This window comes from Lithobates pipiens, unplaced genomic scaffold (genome assembly GCF_037356315.1).
Source record: "Lithobates pipiens isolate NorthernLeopardFrog02 unplaced genomic scaffold, aLitPip1_a1.2 Scaffold_1, whole genome shotgun sequence".
NCBI lineage: Eukaryota > Metazoa > Chordata > Amphibia > Anura > Ranidae > Lithobates > Lithobates pipiens.
This window is the reverse complement of record NW_027507685.1, coordinates 180794131-180816228: the sequence shown is the minus strand read 5'-3', so window position 1 is coordinate 180816228 and position 22098 is coordinate 180794131. Positions and strand designations below refer to the sequence as shown.

Here is a 22098-nt window from a genome sequence, read left to right as displayed (position 1 = left end):
CAAGTCTTTTAAAGGAATCTTAGAACCTTGGCTAGCTGGTCCAAGTCTTTTAAAGTAATCTTGGTGTAGGTTGGTGTAGAATAGTGGTGAACAACTTGGATTAATATAGTAAGAGTATCCCCGCGCTATCATCAAGGGCAAAAACTATCACTAAAAATAGGTTGCAGCAAACCACCGACAGGGGTATAAACCCTACCCCCCAAGTAATACCAGTATACAAAATCAAATAAATGGTGTTGCGCTACCTCACAAGATTAAACTATACTATAGTCTCTTATGCAAAACAGTTGTGCTAAATGATAAACTAGCAGAGATACAGTTTCTACCTATTAGGTAGGTATAGCATACCCTAAACTAAACAGTTATATATTGCACAGTGTATACAAAGTAGTTCAAAATATATAAAGTGCCTCAAACAAATACAGTCGTGAATAATCAAATAAGTGAAAATAAAGTGTCCAGTGCTTAAGTAAAGTAGCAGCAATAAATATCAAGGTGTCTTGTGCATAAAAATAGCTCTAAAATAATTCAATCAAAAAGGCTGTGTAAAATTCCAAGCGTGGCACACACCGTGCAAGCTCAACAGAACAAAAAAGAGAACAAAAGCAAAACAGCTCATAAATAAAGTCTATATGTGAACTTGGGGTGAATAAAGTGACCAGTGATTGATTCAGTGCTTCTCCAAGTAGGTGCCAAAAAACGTGTCTCTAGTCCTTATTTCCAGTGTTTCACGGCACATCAGGTGGAGTGGCCCCTTACCTTACTGCTGTAAGGTAAACAGCAGGACAACCAAATAGAAAGATCCAGGGATTATATCCCCATTCCTGGCAGGTAAGTGCTGGCCTCCACGGCTGATGTTTTGTATCTCTATAGCTTCCACATAGGTCTCATTGCTCAATGTTATTCCACAAATATCTCATAGGAAAGAGAGAAGTATGCTCCAATAGTGAAGTATGTATGGAAATTTATTTACACAAAAATATTAAACAGGTACTCACAAAACGGGAGATAGAAACAGCTTTAGAAACAGACGAGCGTTCCACTCGTAATATGGACGTCACTTCCGGTATCCTAGTTCCGACGCGTATCGTCACCAATCACGTGACTGTATTTGTTTGAGGCACTTTATATATTTTGAACTACTTTGTATACACTGTGCAATATATAACTGTTTAGTTTAGGGTATTCTATACCTACCTAATAGGTATAAACTGTATCTCTGCTAGTTTATCATTTAGCACAACTGTTTTGCATAAGAGACTATAGTATAGTTTAATCTCGTGAGGTAGCGCAACACCATTTATTTGATTTTGTAAACTTGGATTAATAGAGGGTCTCTCAAGCACAGCTCCTGACACATCAAAGGAAGTCGCACAATAGCAGTGTATATAGGGGGGTCAGGCAGCCCATTCAAAATGCAACACTAGAAATTTTTGTCCTGCTACATTTTTGCAATGTACAGTAATGCACACCAAAGAGAATGTTGGATTGATGATTGGTGCCAGCGGTCACAATTAATAACCCCCAACATCGGTGTCAGTGGACACAATAATAATCTTCAGCATTTGTCATTAAGTGCATTTATAAACCCCAGTGCAGTGGCAGTGAACTTTTGTTGCAATAGGATGCTAGGAGTCTTTCGCCTTCTGTCTTGTATCAGTCTGCTGTCCATACCTTTTTAGATGAAGTGCTGGACTGTGGATCTCGCCTGCAAGAAGCTTTTGCTTTGCATCACTTTTTAAGCGACAGCATTTTTTGGGTTCCACTGGATGGTGATCATTAAGGCTGCTACCAGGATAAGGGTACCTGTCTTGCCTTGCTTAAGAGGGGCAAAGAACAGACTTGCATGTCATATCTATTGACTTCAGTATCAAGGTCCCCAAGGTGAGTTCCCTTTTTACCTGCATGGTCTGGCAATACGCCAAGAATCCTTCCTCAGCATGAAGGTGCATCCCCACTTTCAGTGGGGATGGGGGAGCACCTGTTGACAGGCACCTAAAAAAAAATTCATCCCTGATACATGTATGCAAGAGGGTTACAAGTTTAAGGTTTTGTTCCCTCCCCTCCCACTTTCTATCTTTTTAACTGTCCGTTTGTCATTGCAATACATGGAATCAGAATGACCCAATCAATGCCTTTGCCTCTGTGAATCGTCTTCATCTGCTTCACAGGATCAGAATGGAGACTCTCAGTGGTTTTCATAGCCCTCGATTGGCTCAGGAGAGGTAATATCTGTTTAGGCTTATGGTCTCGTCGGCATCTGTTTCTCAGGTTTTCTAAGGCTGCAACCGGGTCTTCGTTTCATGTTTGTTTTACCAGGTGGATGACTCTGCCTCATCAAATGCCACCTTCAAGCCCAAACAGAAAGCTCTGTGAACTTGTTATTGTCATTTGAGCAATCCTGAAGCTATCAGAATGCCTGTGTCCCTCAATGGGCAAGAGAGAAATTGGAGGTTTTGTACTCGCCATAAAATCCTTGTTTATGAGTCCGTTGAGGGGCAGAGGTCTCCTCTCTCTCTTTTATGGACTTCGTTCTTGGTAGTGTTTTTACTACGATACTGATACACGCTGGTTATGGAAGGAATTATACCCAGAGACTAGATAAAAGTGAGTGCAAAGACCCTATTTATAATGCAAATGTACAGATATTTGAAGCATTTGTAAATATATATCATCATATATTAGTCATCACAATATTACGTCAGTTATTTCGAACCCATTCCTAATAATCTGATTTGAAGCTTGTAAACTTGTTAAATTAGCCACACGTTAAATTCCCTTACTCCTGTGACATATTCACTGTGCCCTGTGTGCAGGCATGGCTATTTCACAGAATTGAGAGCCTGTATTCTGAACTTCAGAGGTATTGAGAGGAAGTGTTTCAGGAGGCAGAATCCATACAGGAATAACTGTTTGCTGGCAAGGTACAATAGGATATATACCCTTTCTGTTTCCAGAATTCTGTTCCCAGAATATTCAGAGGTAGAATATGCCCAAAAAGGGCACCTCTTCTTGGTCTTCTCAGAACTCAGGATATCCAGGTGACAGTCTGACTAGACGAACTTCTCCTGAAGGACTCCTCTCACATCCAGCTGTCTAAAGGACAGGACAATTCAGATGCTCCAGGCTTTTCGGGTGGGTGATCAATTAAATTAATAAATAAATCTATAAATCTGCTCTTGAGCTTTCTCTTCCCCTTGAATACTTGGGTCTGGTTTTGGACACATCCAAAGCAAAGCAAAATTCTTTCTCTCAGTGCCCACGCTTGAGAATTGAGATTAAAGAGACTTTCCACAGTAAGATTCCCCATGTTCTGGGCCTCATGGTAGCCTCCTTTTTAGGATCTACTATTTGCCGAACATCTTATCAACCTAGAGCAAACCTATTCCTCCTCTCAACCTACCCATGCTCTTTTCCCACTAGTAAGGAATTCCTTAATTTTGTGGATCTCAAGTCCAGCCCTAACAATGGGGACATCTTTTCTTCTCTGTCACTGGAAAGTGTCTTTCAGGCTGAGGAAGGGAGTGTTCCATTCCTTCATGGTCCAGGGAAATGTGGTTGCCAGTGGAAGCCAAGCTCGCAATCTATATCCTGAAACTCAGCAGTTTGGTTGGTGCTACATTGGCCTCCCTCTTTCTTTTTTGATTTAAATCAAATTTATTTTACCCCCGGCCACTCACGATCACGGAAAAGAGCCAGAATGGGGATCTGTCAATATAAACAGATATCCCCGTTCTGATGGGGGAGGGGAGAGAGGTCTGCTGTTCCTAGTGATTAGGAACAGCGATCTCTCTCTCTCTACTCCTCCACTCAGTCCCATCCCCCCACAGTTAAAAAACCCTCCCTGGGAACACATTTAACCCCTTGATTGCCTCTAGTGTTAACCCCTTCCCTCCCAGTGACATTTACCCAGTAATCAGCGCATTTTTGTAGCACTAATCACTGTCTAAATGTCAATGGTCCCAAAAAAGTGTCAAGTGTCCGATCTGTCCACCGCAATGTCACACTCACACTAAAAATCGCAGGTTGCCGCCAATACTAGTAAAAAATAAATAAATAATAAAAATGCCATAAATCTATCCCCTATTTTGTAGACGCTATAACTTTTGCTCAAACCAATCAATATACACGTATTACGTTTTTTTATATTTTTTTACCAGAAATATGTAGCAGAATGCATATTGGCCTAAACTGATGGATATTTATTATAGCAAATAGTAAAAAAATAGTTTTTTTTTTTTTTTCAAAATTGCCTTTTTTTTTTGCTTATAAAAAAACAAAACAAAAAAACTGCCGATGTGATCAAATAGCACCAAAAGAAAGCTCTATTTGTGGGAAAAGAAAGGACGTCAGTTTTTCTTGGGTACAACGTTGCACGTCCGCGTAATTGTCAGTTAAAGCGACGCAGTGTCGTATCGCAAAAAATATCCTGGTCATTAAGGGGGAAAATATTTCGGTCTGTAAGTGGTTTAAGTAAATGAGACTGTCAGTGAATCAACAGTGGATCTGAGGAAGAGCTGCTGCAGGATAGAGATGGCATTTGCTCTTTAACCTCTTCCATACCAGGTACTTACCCCCCCGGACGATTTTTTATCTTTCAGCACTGTTGCACTTTGACAATTGCGTGGTCATGCAACACTGTACCTAAACTACATTTTTTTATCATTTTCTTTCCACAAATAGAGCTTTCTTTTGGTGGTATTTGATCACCATTGCGGTTTTTAATTCTTGTGCTATAAATGAAAAGACTGACAAAAAACAACAACTTATGGGCACTGATATGTGGCACTGATAAGGAGCTACTGACAGGCATTACTGATGGGGCACTGATTGGCACTTTTTTGGGCACTGATTGGCACTGTTGTGGGTACTGACAGGCGTTTATTATGGGGACAGGCTGGCAGCTGATGGCCACCTTTTCATGGGGGCTGTGCTGATAATCGATGTGCTGGTTATCAGTCAGAGGCTTCATACCATCAGAGTTGCGGTGTGTCAGACTGACACACAGAACCCTGCGGACGCCTGCCGGCTGTGTTGTTATGATCACGTCATATGGGGTCCAGTCAGGTTATCCCAACCACTTTGCTGCCATCATACTGCTATTTAGCAGGCAGCAAGTAGTTAAAAATTATGATTGAAATAGTTGATTTAAATCAAGCCTTTTTACTGGTGATTTTAATAATGATTTAAATCAAATCCACCCTGCCCTATTCTGTGAGGAAGTCCAACCAGTGTACAGGCAGACATTGCACAGCTGTGGCATACATAAACCATCATAGTGGGGCACCAGCAATTGTCATGCAGCCTTAGAGGTAGCAAACTAGATAATCTTATGGACTGGAACTCACTATCCAGTGACCTCTAGTTCACATCCCAGGAGGGGAAAAACAGTAACTGAACTTGCTCAGATACCACTGCCTGGATCAAGGGGAATTGGCTCTTCACCCGGACATTTTTAATTTGATATGTTAGAAATGGGGAACTCTGGATGTAGACAACCCAGAACCCAGATTATACAACAAACTTTCACTGTATCCAGGACTAATTATATAGAGCAGACTGCATTGACAAGAAAAAGGGTCACCAGCCGAGGCTCAGTGAAACTATGCCAAAGCCTTCCTAGTACATCTGCTTTTGCAGCCTTTGTTGTATTGTGACTGGCCTCACCCCAAAAAAAAATCTTAGTTCCTTCCTTGACGTAGAGATATGAAAAGCAGCTTTTATATAATATTGATTTTAGGATCAATTTGGTTCACTATGGCTTTTATCTAATTTGTGCATATAGTAAAGTTTTTACAGATTTTTAATATGTATCATATGTAATCCCATATATTTTGTTTTATTTGTTTATCTATTAAGCAATTTCAGACAATGGTACTAGATGGGTCCTTCTATACCATTATCCCCTAGCACTTTAGGATAATGATTTTGAAGCAGCTTGGATGAACTTGCCTAAAGTGTTAATTCATCCTTTTATATATAAAAAAAAAATGTCAAATAAGTTACAGCTTAATATTTATGCAACCAGGGACCACTGAACCCCTGTGCTACTACACACTTCTTCAGAATCCGTAGTCTCGTTTTTGGTAGGATGGAAAGGTGGGTTGTGAGATGTAACTTGATTTATGGTGGACTTGTTACAGCAACCAAAAAAGATAGAATCTGGTGGCAGATGCCAAAAGATTCCTTCTTGTAAATTTCTTGGAACCCAGGCAGATATAAAACACACTAATCACTGCAGCTTTTTTTAATAATTAAATTTTTCTTTATCGTACATCACGGGACACAGAACAGCCATAATAACTGAGTTATGCGCCACCTACTGTTGAATGCAAACTGGTAAATCAATCAAACTAGAAGTCCATCCTCCCCTATATAACCCCTTCTACACTGGGAGTACCTCTGTTTTTTCTCCAGTATCTGTTAGGTGGATGGTCACTGATGTGACATGTGCTCTTGGAGCATACTTGGAGGTCTGGACGGTTCTATTAAGAATCATGGACTTCAATCGGATTCATTTGAAAAAGCTATCAGCCAAAATATATGGTACCTGAGCCTCATTGGAAGGAGAGAAGATTCCTCAAGGTTGCTGGACCCTACGTAATGGAACCCTATGCAGTGTTGTTTTGACGAAGGTGCTTTCCAGCAGGGTGCTATACAGGAGGATTGGACCCCAGATTAGGGGGGACTCAGTCTCTGAAGGTCTTTTATGACACAGCTCGCCGTGATGGGTGAAGATTGGACTCCTGAATCCTGCAGCAGGAATTGTAAGTCTGCATTTTTTTGCAGTTTCTCTTTTAAAAAACTGTCTCTTCTCCCGGTGGCCACTGGGGGCAGTGTGCTGTTTAAACATACTGTGTACTTTTTTTAGTCATGTGGGCTGCTGTTTCTCCTCCAGCCACTAGAGGATGCAGGCTTGCTCAGTATGGTGTATTTTCATGTAGGCGGGAAGTGGAAGGGCGGCCATGGCCATATGGTTAGTAGGGACTCTGGAGACATAACAGCAGCCCACGGATACCAACAAAGTTTGAGTACTTACTATGGGAGAACTGTGTGGCAGACAAGTCATGATTATATGCTGCATATTGGCTGCTTATCTGGGGGAACTGTAAGTCGAGATACCCCTGAATGGCTAGCAGTTCACTTTAAAATTTTGTTGACTGCACGGAAGGCAGGTGCAGTGTAGTATACATGTTTGCAAACTTGTTGCTTAAATTCATGTTTAACCACTTGCTTACTGGGCACTTAAACCCCCCTCAGTCCCAGACCAATTTTCAGCTTTCAGCGCTGATGCACTTTGAATGACAATTGCGCAGTCATACAACACTGTACCCAAATGAAATTTCTATCATTTTTTTCCCACAAATAGAGCTTTCTTTTGGTGGTATTTAGTTACAGCTCGGAGTTTTATTTTTTGCTAAACAAACAAAAAAAGATGCAAAAAAAAAAAAAATCATGTTTTAATAGTTTGTTATAAAATTTTGCAAACGGGTCATTTTTCTCCTTCATTGAGTGCGCTGATAAGGCGGCACTGATAGGCTGCATTGGTGGGCACTGATGGGCTGCATTGGTGGGCACTGATGGGCTGCATTGGTGGGCACTGATAGGCTGCATTGGTGGGCACTGATACTCTTTGGTGGCACTGATAGCTCACTTGTGGGCACTGATAGGCATAGTTAAGGCGGCACTAATAGGCACAGATAAGGCGGCACCGATGGGCACAGATAAGGCGGCACTGATGGGCAAAGATGGGCACAGATAAGATGGCACGGATGGGTGGCACGGATAAGTGGCACGGATGGGTGGCACGGATGGGCACTGATAGGTACCACAGATAGATGGGACTGATGGGCACTGATAGGTGGCACTGATAGGTGGCTCTGATAGGTGGCACTGCTGGGCACTGATGGGCGGCACTGATGGGCGGCACTGCTGGGCACTGATGGGCGGCACTGGGGTGCAGCACCTTTGAGGCAGATTGGGTGGCACTGTGGGGTGGCACTGTGGGTGGCACTGTGGGGTGGCACTGTGGGTGGCACTGTGGGGTGGCACTGTGGGCATTATGGGCACAGACGGGGGGCACTTACTTTTACTTTGTTATTTTTCAGGATGGCACTGCGGGAGGCAGGTGGGCACTGGCAGGTGGCATGTGGTGCCTTTCATTGCTGGCCGTGATCGGGACTGATGTCCCGATCACGGCCGCCGGTGATCGGCTTTTTTTTTTTCTCCTCGCGCTGTCAGCGCGAGGAGGAATAATAGCCGATTACCGGCTCCGTTCTATCACATGATCAGCTGTCATTGGCTGACAGCTGATCACGTGATAAGGGGTCGGGATCGACCCCTTACACGGATCGGTGATCAGGCGAGTCTCACGGACTCGCCGATCACAGAGCGCGCCGCGCGCGCCCCTCAGGGGGCGCGCAGGCCGCTCGTAACCAGGACGACATCAATAGACGTAGTCCTGGAAATCTAGGTCCGCGCTAATGCCGTCATTCGGCAATAGCGCGGTACCCAAGTGGTTAAATATAAATTTTTGGAAAAACATGAGCATGGGTGGCCCTGGGCCCACCGCCGCTCGAGCTTCATGGCCCAGAGGAGGCGGATGTCGCCCCCTTTCGCCCCGGAACACAGCCCTCTTCCCCGCGCAGACGCTGGACCAAAGACGTGCATGGGGCCAACTGCAGTCAAGCAGGTGCAAGCTTACAAACTAGCTAAAATGCACCGTTGCTGAAATGCATGGTTGCTAAAGATGCATATTTTTACATATTTGCATAAATATACATGGTTACACATGTTGGCTTAAAAATACAAGATCAATGGCTTCACAAATATCCATAGCTGCACAAAGATCATGTTTCCATAAATATACATGGTTATACAGGATTGCATGAAGATGCATGATTGCATAAAGATGCATGTTTATACATGTTTGCATAAATGTGTTGCGTAAGCGCATGCTTACTTTATTGCGTAAATGCATGTATCGAGGGACATTAAATGCATATGTGCTTGGCTGCCTGGGATTACATGCAAATTGTTTTGTTTGCCTTGGACTAGGTGCATTTGTGCTGGTTTGCCTGGGATTACATGCATATGTGCTTGTTTGTCTGGGAGTACATACATATGTGCTTGTTTGCCTTGAGCTGCATACATAAATATATGAATGGCAAGAATACTTGGGTACCTACATAACGGCATGCCTGGGTACCTGCATACTTGCATGCATAATGGGTTGCATAGCAGTAAACCAACATTGTTTTATGCCTGCATCCTTGGAGGACTGGCTAATATAGTTTCTACATTATTTACCGTTTATACTAGTTAGAGTTCCAGAAAGGAGAGGTAGCTGGGGGAGGCAGGTGCACCGCTCTCAGGTTCAATGATGTGGCGTTGTCCACATCCCCTGATGGACAGTGGTGTCTGATGCATCTGAGCCACTGTGGGGTTTGGCATTGCAGTATTTTCCTGATGCATTAATTTTTCATCAGATGGACTGCAGCTGCATCACCTTGATCATGCCTGATCTCTGTTGATTGATGCCTAAACAGGATCAAGCCTGATTAGTATATGGAGGTGAGACTGCCCAGGAATACCAGATGCTGTAAGCTTTTCCCCACCTGAGGGAGGCATCTGAGGTTGCTGTGTTTTTGAGAGCATCTTAGGCCAGAAGATCTTAAGGCAGTCTCTGAGGTGTTTTTTTTTGCTCCATCTGTAGTCAGCAAAAGCTTGGTAGGTAGGGTACGCCTCTTTCGGCCTTCAAGGTCTACCACATAGTCATCAGTCTATTGCCTTGCGTTTTGACTCTTGGAGCAGAAGGTATGGGCTCATTTAACAAAAAAAAAACTTCAACCGGTAGCGGTCCCAAAACCAAATGGGGGACATAAGGTCTAGCTTAGAGCTTAAGCCGCTGGACATCCTTCTGTTTCAGATAGGCTCTGTCCATTTAGTGTTGACCTCTGCGAAAGGTAGATTTCAGGGTCCATAGTCATCAATGACGCATATCTTCATGTGCCGTTATTTTCTTTATGTAAATTGTAGTGCAAAGTCATCTTTTTTTTATTTTTGTGACTCTGCTCTTCGGGGCTGGCCACAGCTCCGATGGTTCACAAAGCTCCCAGCCCAGTACTGGACTTGCTGAAAATGCAGATGTGCCAATCTCAGTTTACCTCAATAATCTTTGTTCAGAAAGCAGTGTATTCCAGTTTTTCCTTTGATACATTTCTGCAGGAGAAAGTTGTATCTAGGTCAAGGCACAGTCCATACGTACAGTCCTACTCCAGGTCTTTGGTAGAGGATCATTCTCTCTGTCTGGAACATGAAGTTCCAGGCAGTGGATTGCCAGATGGCTCTTTTCCCGGGGTATTGCAGAGCTAAGATTGCTGGTTGATGGTTCAAAATCTGGAGAAGGGATGGGAAGATAACCACTGATGCCAGCTTCTCCAATTGGTTTGAAGGTGGCTATAGTTCAGTGGACATAGGAGAAAATACTACCCATCAATATCTTGGATTTATTGGCCAGTACGCCTTGCTCTGGATGTTGGGGGGGGGGGGGGGGGGGGACCAGTTGTAGGTGTGATCCGGAAATGCCTCTGCAGGAATCTATATCAACCACCAGGAGTCATGCCTCTCTGGAAGGTGAACCACATTCTGTCTGAGGTGGATCTACTAGATTCCAAGTTCTACAACAAGTGGGAACAGGTTGTGTCTGGGACGAAAGTCCCACCGACAATAGGGGCAGATGCACTGGTAACATCTTGGGGACCAGTTCTCCCTTATTTAATGCTTTACCTCGGTTTCGACTTCTCCCACGTCTTTTGAGAAGAATCCAGGAGGTGGTAACACTTATAATAGTAATCGCTGCATTAGCAAAGGAGGGCCTGGTACGCTGACTTAGTGAGGCTTGTGGGGGTTGCTCCTTCAACACTCCTAGGCCTGCGGGACCTAATGGTCTCGAGTCCTGTATCTCCACACTGTTGAGCCCCTGGAAGCTGGTTTCAGGGAACCTCGATTATAGGACATGGAATAATTTTTTTTCCTTGGGGAAGCCAGGAAGTGGCACACCCACAGGAATATGAGTGGGAAATTTTCTTGTCTTTCTCCAATCAGTAGGGGAAAGGAGATTAGCCTTAAGTACCATTAAGGGTTCTAGTTCATCCCTATCAATTTTTTCCCAGAGGTCATTGTTTCTCACTCCTTGATTCATACTTCATACAGCTTGTAGCGTAGGTAGTCACACATGTCAGGCCACTTTTGTGTCCTTGGGACTGGGAGTCGCTCTTGGCTGTGTTTTGTAGAGGCCATTGTTTGAACCAATTGGGAGACTGTTCGTCTCTTATATCAGAAGATGGCTTCTTTGGTTGCTATCACTTCACTAAGTAAAGTGTCAGAGCTGGCGGGTCTTTCATGCAAGGAGCCATTTTTGGTCTCGCATCATAAGGTGATGTTGCATCCTAATCCATCTCTATTGCCTAGAGTGGTTTCTAGTATTCACTTGAATCAGGACAGTGTCTTGCCTTTTTATTTTTCTCCTAATCCACAGTCTGCAGGAGATTGCTACCTACTCTAGAGGTAGTTCAGATGGTCAGGGTCTACTTGAGTTATTGGCACAGGTCAGGAATCCTGATTTGTGCAGCCAGAAGAGCCCAGGAAGGGCAGGCGGCATCCAGGTCGAATGTTTAACAGTGGATCTGCCAGTTTACCAAGGATGCCTATGGTTTTAAAGGGCAAAATACATTTTTTTTTCCTGGGAAGAGATTCACCACCAGGTGTATGGAAGTATCTTGGGCCAACCACCATCAGGTGTCAGTGGTCCAGGGGTGCAAGACCGCTTTTAGGCCTTTAGTTTATACATCCGCTTGGTTTTTACCAGGTGGATATCAAGAACATGGAGGAGACTGCCTTGGTCTCAGCGTATTACAAATAGTAATAGTGGCAGTCTGAAGATATCGGCTCAGATGCGGAAGACTGACGTTCTGTTTGTATTGCCAGAAGATCCCAAGAAGGGACAGACCACATCTAAGTCGACTATTTCCTAATGGATTTGACAAGTGATTGTTCAGGCATTATGTTTTAAGGGGGGGAAGGCTCCGTCTTTTCTAGTAAGGGCACACTCTACCAGAAGAGTAAGTGCTTCAGGGGCAGTTCATCATCAAGCATTGATTGCTCAGATTTGCAAGGCTGCTACTTGGTCTTCGGTGCATACATTCATTAAGTTTTATCAAGTGAATATTAGGACTCAGGAGGATGTTGCATTTGAACGCAGTGTACTGCAGGCAGCAATATAGATCCTGTTGTTCTGATGGTGTTTCTTTGGATTTCCTCCCCTCAAAGCATTGCTTGGGGACGTTCCAGTTAGTTATTATGGCTGCTCTGTGTCCTGCGATGTACGATAAAGAAAGTAGGATTTTTCTTTCTACAGCTTACCTGTAAAATCCTTTTCTTTGAGTACATCACGGGGCACAGAGATCCCTCCCCTCGTGTCTGGGAAGTTTATTGCTTGCTACAAAACTGAGGTACTTCCTGTGTAGGAGGGGTTATATAGGGGAGGACTTCTTGTTTGTTTTATTTACCAGTGTCCATTCACCAGTAGGTGGCGTACAACCCAGTTAGTTAATTATAGCTGCACTGTGTCCCATGATGTACTCCAAGAAAAGGATTTTACAGGTAAGCTGTAGAAAAAATACAAATTTTATGCAAGTGTTAAAAGTGACTTGCTATATAACTCCGCTCAGATGGGGGCAAAGGTACTGGACTTGAAGTCAATCAGATGTGCCAATAAGGAACATGCCGATTTGAAGGGTAGAGAAGAGTGAGCAGAGAGATGACCTCCAGTAAATGAGAATGAATGTCTTTCTGCTGCTTCTAGTGATGTTCAGACCCAATTACACCTGTGGCTACAGCTCTGAACCTAGCCATTCCTGGATGCAAATTAGAGAACTGAATGGAAAAAAGTTGATAATATTGCTTATAGAAATCTAAGGGTCATCTAGTGTGTCAGCTCATGTGTTGACATGTTTTTTGCACTCAAAAATGCTTAAAGTTGAACTTTAGTCAGAAAATTAAATCCTGCTAGATCATTTCAGGATGGCCCATTTTGCAGGTATAGCTATGTAAAACATTAAAAATAGGTGCCTATACTGGTTAAGATTGGGTAATACACTGTCTCAGTCTACTCCTGCACATGCTCAGTTGCTCTCCATTTTTAGGCACGGCTGAGTTGTAGAAAGCCGATCTGCTGAAAGCCTTAAAGCAGAATTAGACCCTCTTCTCCTTTTACAGCCTAGTAAGCTTGGTTCCGTTTTATCTGTAACTGGCATGGTGCTACACATGTGATCAGTTTTGACACCAGGAATGTGGAGGTTTGTGAACACTAGGATAGGGCACTCCAAGATTACCCCATAGAATCACCTAAAGAGATTAAATAAGAAGGGTGAATGCTCTAAATGGTGGGATTATATCGGTAGATCTAAAACATGAAAAAACTAAGTTAAAAGGCCTGATTTCACTCAACCACCAAATAACTATAGTGTATATAACGCTCCTTACTGTAATAAATTTAGGAGGACGTTTACAGCACACACTATATTTGGTAGTATAAATATTAATGTGGAATGTATGTTTTTCTTTGCTAAAGAACATTTTCTTATCAAGTTATTATGGGTAAAGTTCTGCTTTAATCCTAAAACTTAGAATGTAAAATGTGTCAAGACGATAGCTGAAATTTTGTGCCTTTTCAGTAAGCCCTCCAATCGCTGAAAGCTATTTTATGGACTTTCTATCTTTGAATTCATAAATAAGATGACCTCTGCTTGGACCCTTTCACTGCCTAGCCAGCAAGGCCATAAGTGGATTGACACCACTACATTTCTTATTTGTAAGTGGTGTCCTCCACCTCGCTGATAGGATTGTGTAAACCTCAAAAAAGGATTGGTAGAAATATAAATCTTTTAACAAGTAAAACAGATCCTTATATGTATTCCACCTGTTATTTACTGTAGTTGTTTTCTCTGCAGTCTAACTTTAAAAAACACTTAAAGTTGAAGTATAAATAGTTACATTTTTTTTTTTTTTTTATACTAGCAACAGTACAAAAATTTCAAGAGCAAAACGAGGCCCATCAAGCACACCGAGCCAAGATAGCTGAAGAACATGCCCTGGCTCTTGAGAAGAAGGATCAGGTCAGTAATTTGAGTTTCTAAATTGCAATCCTATTGCAATACAATTTTAATACTATTAAAATATGATTGCAACATCTTCCTGTTTTAACTGAAGGATTCAGCCACTGTGGAAAACACATTCTTGTCTCCTGGGAGTGATAGGTCCATGAGACACAGCTTAAATGTGAGTAGCTCCTCAGGGCCGATTACTCATAGCCATGTAGTCTCCGCTTTGACCGGACATTTGAGACTTGGCCCTGAATAGCTGAACATGACATATAAAAGTAAAAACTGCCACCTCACAATACACTGCTGAAGGATCCTGCCACAAAAGTGAATGTGGACATTGTCTCTGCAATGTTCACGTCTTTGCTTTTCATATTGTTTTCCAATTTTCAGTATTCTGCAGTACTTATTTCACAGATACTTATTCATGCTAACTTCTGTCATGCATCTCCCCACAAAATCATTCACTTGATTTTCTCCGCTGTGAACACTTTATACTGCTAGATTTCCCCACTAGGTTTTCAGAAGCTTCTTTTTGATTGACTCCCCCCATTGTCCACATAAGTTTGATAATATTCGCACTTGTTCACATGTCTCTCCCTCCCAAGCTCTTTGAATGTAGTGCTAAATACTTTCTGATGCTCTGTGTTTTGAATAGTGTCCTAACTTTGAGAACTCTTGCTGCTGTTGTCCTCTTCAGTGCCTCATATTCATTATCCACAATTTTGCCTTTTTTTCCCCTCTCGGGCATTGTTCCCCGGCAGCCGTAATGGTGGCTAGGGATGCGCCTGCATTTTTACTGGTTCGGAGGTTTTCTGAATGGTTGGATCAAATGGGAGTATAGCCTCCGGCTGCAGCTGGAAGTGAAACATTTAGGAGGTTTTACTACTGTTGCTAAATGTGACAAAAAAGTTTCCTACTCAGGCTGATCATTAGGGAGCTGCCGATTGTCCTAATAACCAGTGACGTATTCCCAACCAGCCCTTCAGCTGTCAGACCACACTTTCCAGGTAAATGTCAACAAAGGGACACAAATTCATTTAACCACTTTGCATCCAGGCCAATTCTGACATTTCTCTCCTACATGTAAAATTCATCATTTTTTTGCTAGAAAATTACATAGAACCCCCAAACATTAGATATGTTTTGTTAGCAAAGACCCTACAGAATACAATGGCGGTTGTTGCAACTTTTTATCTCGCACGGTATTTGAGCATGAAAAAATTTTTTTTCAGAAAAAAAAAAAGTTTCATGCATAAAAAAAAAACAGTAACGTTAGCCCAATTTTTTTGCATAATGTAATAGATGAAGATACGCCGAGTAAATAGATACCCAACATGTCACGCTTCAAAATTGCACGCGCTCGTGGAATGGCACCAAACTTTGGTATTTAAAAATCCCCATAGGCAACGCTTTAAAATGTTTTACTGGTTACGTGTTTTGCGTTACAGAGGAGGTCTAGTGCTAGAATTATTGCTCTTGCTCTAACGTTCGCGGTGATACCTCACATGTGTGGTTTGCACACAGTTTTCATGTGTGGGCGGGACTTGCGTATGCGTTCGCTTCTGCATAAGAGCTCACGGGGACAGGGGCGCTTTAATTTTTATTGTTAATTTTACTTTTATTTTTTGACACTTAAAAAAAAAAAATTGGATTACTTTTATTTCTATTACAAGGAATGTAAACATCCCTTGTAATAGAAATATGGCACGATCGGACCTATTTACTGTGAGATATGGGGTCAATAAGACCCCATATCTCACCTCTAGGCTGGGAAGCCTAAAATAAAAAACAAAACAAAACCGATCCTGGCTTCCTAGCCAAATCGGCGTCGTTATTTTGAATGCAGAGGCCGGGCGTGACATCATAACATCGTGCCCGGCCTCCGACCGATCATAGAGACTCCGGGGATGATCTGGTCCGCTGGAAATCTCTGGTATTAACCAGGGGCCGACGGATCCTGTGACCGACTCACCAATGGAAGCAGTGAGTCAGTAGAAGCACCGGTGGGCGGCGGGAGGGGGGCGACGTCCCCTCCCGCCTCCCGTAAGGACGATCAAGCGGCGGAACAGCCGATATGATCATTCTTATGGTGCAGGGAATCACCGGCTGAAAACGTTGATATCTGAATGATGTCTGTGGCCTCAGGAATCATTCAGATATACCCCCGGAAAGTCAAGGACGTCCCTGGACGTACCTTGGGTGGGAAGTGGTTAAAGGGGGAATCCATACAAAAAGGGCGGGGTCTCATACCAGACCCTCATCAGTGCATGCATCCTGGATTGCCAGGAAGGGGCGGGGGGCTACCCCCTTTCTGCTTCACCCTCAGCTCCCTTTTTTCCACTGAACCACATTGGGCAACATACACTACATGGAAAGGTGCTTTCGGGCATTTTGAAGCCCCTTTAAAATAATTGTCCAAAAGTGTGGTGTGTATTTACAAATTGTACGTTCTTTATTTGAAAACAAATAAAATAGTTTGACAAATGTGAATTCATCGTCGTCATATTGTCTGACACAATTGATAACATTACTCGTTCGCTGAAGATTACCATTCCCTAACTGATAGACAAATATAAAGGGGCGGAGTCTCTCGAGTGAAAATATTGATATGATCATATTTGATCAGTGATGGCAGGGGGATTCCCCAATGACATAATTGGCCAGTATTGGTCATGGCCATATTTGGTCAATGATGTCATCCAGGAGACATCACCCTTTGTTTACAGTAGGCTGTCAAACATGCCAGAAAGTAATTTTTTTCTAGTGGGTAGGTGGATGTCATTCATTGTGATTGACCTGCATCTACATTGCTAGACAATGGATTTACATTGTGAAACTTTTTAAAATAAAGTATTTGTCAAAGTGTGGGGTTTTTTTTAATTTACTATTTTTTTTTCCTTAGAGAGGTACAATGTACACCTTGTTCATTCACATTGGGGGCAATATCTGAGGGTCCCCTTTCTGCGTACAGATCTATTTAACCTCCAGGCCAGGGTTGTGGGGATAAGGCCTTTGTCCTCATCAACATGTATACAATGTGCTTTGCCAGTGATGGTATTTTTAGGGGGTACACCATGCATTTTTTTTTTCTTACATGGGGACCCCCATTAACCTCTATACCAGACCCTCATTTAGAATAAGGGTCTGGTATAATTGAACAGATTCCCTAGAGATTCTCAAGGGTCCGGCAGGAAGAGTGTCGAAACAGGTGGATGACTTCCTCAATAACTCTAGGGTACAAACTAGAGTTCCGAAAATTCCCGTCTCCTCGTTTTCTCAGATCCCAGGGATCCACAGAAAAATAAATCTCTCTTTCAAGCATTGGGCTATCTTTTGTCTCAAAAAGTGATCTCAGTGGTCCCCATGGAAGAGCAGGGATTGGGGTTTTATTCAAACCTTTTCATGGTACCAAAACCAAATGGGGATGTCAGACCCATTCTAGAGCTTAAAGATCTAAACCGATTTTTGAATGTCCGCTCTTTTCGTATGGAGTCAATCCAATCGGTAGTATCCATCCTACAAGGAGGAGAACTGCTGGCATCAATCGACATCAAGGATACATACCTCTATGTGCCTATTTTCCCCGCTCACCAGAAATATCTAAATTTTTTTGTAGAGTATATCTATAGTTTGTAGCTCTGCCTTTCGGTCTAGCTACAGGCAAAGATCAGTGCTATAAAGGAACTGATTCAGGTGGTCAAGGCAAAGAACAATCCTTCTATTCGACTTTGCATGAGGTTGTTGGGAAAGATGGTGGCTTCATTCGAGGCCGTTCCTTTATGCTCAGTTTCATTCGAGGCTGCTGCAAAACAGTATGCTATTGGCTCGGAATAAGAAGGTCCAAGCTCTAGATTTGTGTCTGTCTCCAAGGGTGTGCCAGAGCTTCAGTTGGTGGTTAACAAAGAATCTGCAGAAGGGAAAATCCTTCCTACCAGTCACCTGGAAGGTGGTAATGAGATGCCAGTCTTTTAGGTTGGGGAGCAGTCCTGGAAGAGGCGACTGTCCAAGGGAAATGGTCCATATTAGAAATTGCCTTACTCATCAACATTCTAGAGCTTCGGCAGCACGCTTGGCCCTGAAGGCCTGGATGTTCAGGTTACGGAATTGTTCTGTCAGGATCCTATCTGACAATGCCACAGTAGTGGCCTATATCAATCACCAAGGGGGCACGAGAAGTCGCGCAGCCCAGAGAGAGGTGAATCACATACTAGCTTGGGCAGAAAACAATGTACCTTGCCTATTGGAAGTCTTCATTCCAGGAATAGAAAATTGACAGGCGGACTACTTGAGTCGCCAGCAGTTCCCGGGAGAATGTCCCTTCATCCCGATATCATCTTGGCAATATGCCAAAGATGGGAGATCCCAGATGTTAATCTGTTTGTGTCCAGATTCAACAAAAAGATTGACAACTTGTGTCAAGAACAAGGGATCCGCTAGCGTGCGGAACAAATGCCATGGTGTGCCAGTGGAATCAGTTCTCACTGATTTATGCATTCCCTCCTATTCTGTTGTTCCCACGACTTCTTTGCAGGATCAAGCAGGAAGGGAAGTCGATGATTCTTGTGGGCCCAGAAGATCCTGGTATGCAGAGATCATAAGGATGGTGGTAGGGGACCCATGGACCCTACCACCACGTCCAGCAGGGTCCGGTATTCCATCCTACCTTACAAATGCTAAATTTAATGGTTTGGCTATTGAGACCCACGTTCTGAAGAAGCGTGGGCTATCGGGTTCAGTGGTATCTACCTTGATTAATGCAAGGAAGCCAGCCTCCAGAATCGTATATTCTAGAATCTGGAAGGCATATGTCTCCTGGTGTGAATCCAAGGGTTGGCACCCCAGCAAGCATGTCATAGGTAGAATCCTTAACTTTCTGCAGATGGGGTTAGAAATGAAGCTGGCCTTGAGTACTATCAAAGGCAAGATCTTGGCCTTATCGATATTATTTCAGTGACCACTTGTTATGCATTCTTTGGTCTGTAGCTTTGTTCAGGGGGTAACGGGGCTTAATCCTCCAGTTAGGTCACCCCTTGGGACTTGAATTTAGTTCTATCGGCATGACAAAAACAGCCTTTTGAGCCAATACGGCATATTCCCTTGGTCCATTTGACAAGGAAATAAATTATTCTGGTAGCCATATCTTCTGCAAGAAGGGTATCAGAGTTGGCTCCTCTTTATTATAAAGAGCCATATTTAATTATTCACAAGGATAAGGTGGTATTGCGTCCTCATCCTAACTTTCTACCAAAGGTAATATCAGGTTTTCATCTAAACCACAATATTGTTTTACCTTAATTTTTTCCAGAACTCTGTTCTACGGAAGAGAAGTCACTACATTCTCTGGATGTGGTGAGAGCAGTCAGTCTACTTGAAGGCGACTGCTCAGATTCAAAAATGGATGTTTTGTTTGTGTTGCCTGAAGGTCCTAAAAAAGGACAGGCAGCATCGAAATCTACTATTTCTAAATGGGTTTGGCAAGTAATTGTTCAAGCTTATGGTTTGAAGAGGAAGATTCCACCCTCTCAAATCAAAGCGCACTCCACTAGGGCTGTTAGTACTTCGTGGGCACTGCATTACCAAGTTTCCATGGCTCAAATTTGCAAGGTCGCAACTTGGTCTTCAGTCCATATGTTTACCAGATTCTATAAGGTGGATGTAAGAAAGCATTAGGATATTGCCTTAAGTCCTCTGGTCTCATGGTGCCCTACTTTTGTTGTGTCTCCCTCCCCTCAGTTGATATTGCTCTGGGACATCCCATATAGTAACTACTATAGCTCTGTGTCCCGTGATGTACGATAAAGAAAATAGGATTTTTATAAAAGCTTAAAAAAAAGCCTGTAAAATCCTTTTTTTGGAGTACATCACGGGACACAGAGGTCCCTCCCCTCTTATAATACACATATATTGCTTTGCTACAAAACTGAGGTACTCCCAGTATTGTGTTATATAGGGAGTGGACTTCCTGTCTTAGGGTGTGGCATTGTCCATCACCTGAAGGCAGCCTATAACCCACATAGTAATCACTATGGCTCATGATGTACTTCAAGAAAAGGATTTTACAGGTAAGCTGTTATAAAAATCCTATTTTTATTTTGTAAATGTCTGTTTTTGCTGTAGCTGGTTTTAGCTTACACATCATACAGATGCACCACTTCACAGGCAGATTAAAATGCAATATTCCTTCAAATAACATGCCTAATGTAATCCTTTTTAGAATTGACTCTCCCCAAAAGCTGGATTTTTTGCTTCCATAGACTATGTATGTCGCCATTGGTGACAAACCTCAAAGTATGTGTGTGTGTGTGTGTGAGTGTGTATGTATATGTGTATATATATATATATATAATATAATATTCTGGTCTGGCTGTATTTTCTCCAGCAAACCCTGTGGCAGGAATGGTAAGGTTTAAAAAAAAAAAAAAAAAAACACAATGAAGAAAAAACCTGGAAAAGAAACACATTTTGGTTCACGTCAAAGGATTTCTTCTGAGTAGCGGATGCCTTGCCTATTTTTTCACCACTAGAGGGTGTATTGTAACATACCTGCTTGTCATGCCTGTTTTTTCTGTGAACAGTGCTCCTTTAAAAGACAGCATTACACCTCATCCTGGTTGCCAGTTTCCTGGGACCTCCCACCTTCTACCCACAGGCACGCAGCTCTCCCCCAGAGGCTGGTTGCGATGGGTGTGGGGGCGGCCGGCATCTCCCCACAGTACTCAACCCCCAGGGCTATCCTGATAGACGGGACTGCCTCATACACACACCCACCCACACACACACACCCACCCACACACACACACACACACACACACACACACGAAGGTCAGCTGGAAATAGGGCGCCGCAGGATGTAGGGGCGTCACTTAGGCATGGCTGATGTGCACGTGGGGAGCGAGTGTGCATGCAAGGTGTGTTAACAGAAGTTCCAACAGAGAGGAGCAAGGTATGGGGTATTATTCAAATCTCTTAAAAGGTGCCAAAACCAAATGGAGATGTCAGACCCATTTTGGAGCTCAAAGATCTAAATCAATTCCTAACCATCTGCTCATTTTGCATGGAGTCAATCCGGTCAGTCGTGTCCTCTCTGAGAGGAGGAGAATTTCTAGCATCAATAGACATCAAAGATGCATAGATGCATGTGCCAATCTACCCCGCCCAGCAGAAATTTCTATGATTCGAGGTAGAACAGCATCATTTTCAGTTTGTGGCTTTGCCCTTCGGGTTAGCCACTGCCCCCCACCCCCCGGGTGTTCACAAAGATTTTGGCCCCGGCAAGATTAAGAGTGCAGGGTATATCAGTAATGCAGTGTTTCTCAATTCCAGTCCTCATGGCCCACTAACAGGTCATGTTTTCAGGCTTTCCATTATTTTGCACAGGTGATTTGATCAGTTTCACTGCCTTAGTAATTACCCCAGCTGTTTCATCTGAGGGAAATCCTGAAAACATGACCTGTTAGTGGGCCATGAGGACTGGAATTGAGAAACACTGCAGTAATGGAATACCTGCTTATAGATCAGTCGGTTGCATGGCTAGACTGCAGTGTGTCCAGCATGGTCAGATATTTGGAGCATCTGGGTTGGATTCTCAACCTAGAGAAGTCAGCCTTACGGCAGAATACTTAGGTCTGGTCAGAGAAACGGTCCAAGAAATAATCTTTTTGCCTCAGACGAAGGTCAGGGCTATCTGGGAGATCTGGTCCGTGTGGTCAAGGGAAACAAGGATCCCTCCATTCGCCTTTGCATGAGGTTGCTAGGGAAAATGGTGGCTTCATTCAAAGCTATTCCCTATGGCCAATTTAATTTGAGACTGTTGTAAAAACGTACTCTATCTGCTTGGAACACAAGGGTCCAAGCTTTGGACTACCCAATGTATCTGTCTCCAAAGGTACGCCAGAGTCTCAATTGGTGGTTGATGACCAGAAACCAGTAACAT

General features: G+C 43.1%; 1 protein-coding gene across 3 annotated transcripts in view; it reads left to right on the top strand.

The window, feature by feature from the left end:
- Window positions 1–22098, top strand: part of GOLGA1 (golgin A1) — a 242492-nt gene that overhangs the window by 64500 nt on the left and 155894 nt on the right. For all 3 annotated transcript variants that reach the window (XM_077478985.1, XM_077478983.1, XM_077478984.1), the window contains one exon: window positions 14080–14177. In XM_077478985.1, the coding sequence (XP_077335111.1) occupies window positions 14080–14177 (98 nt within the window). The remainder of the gene's footprint in view (window positions 1–14079; window positions 14178–22098) is intronic.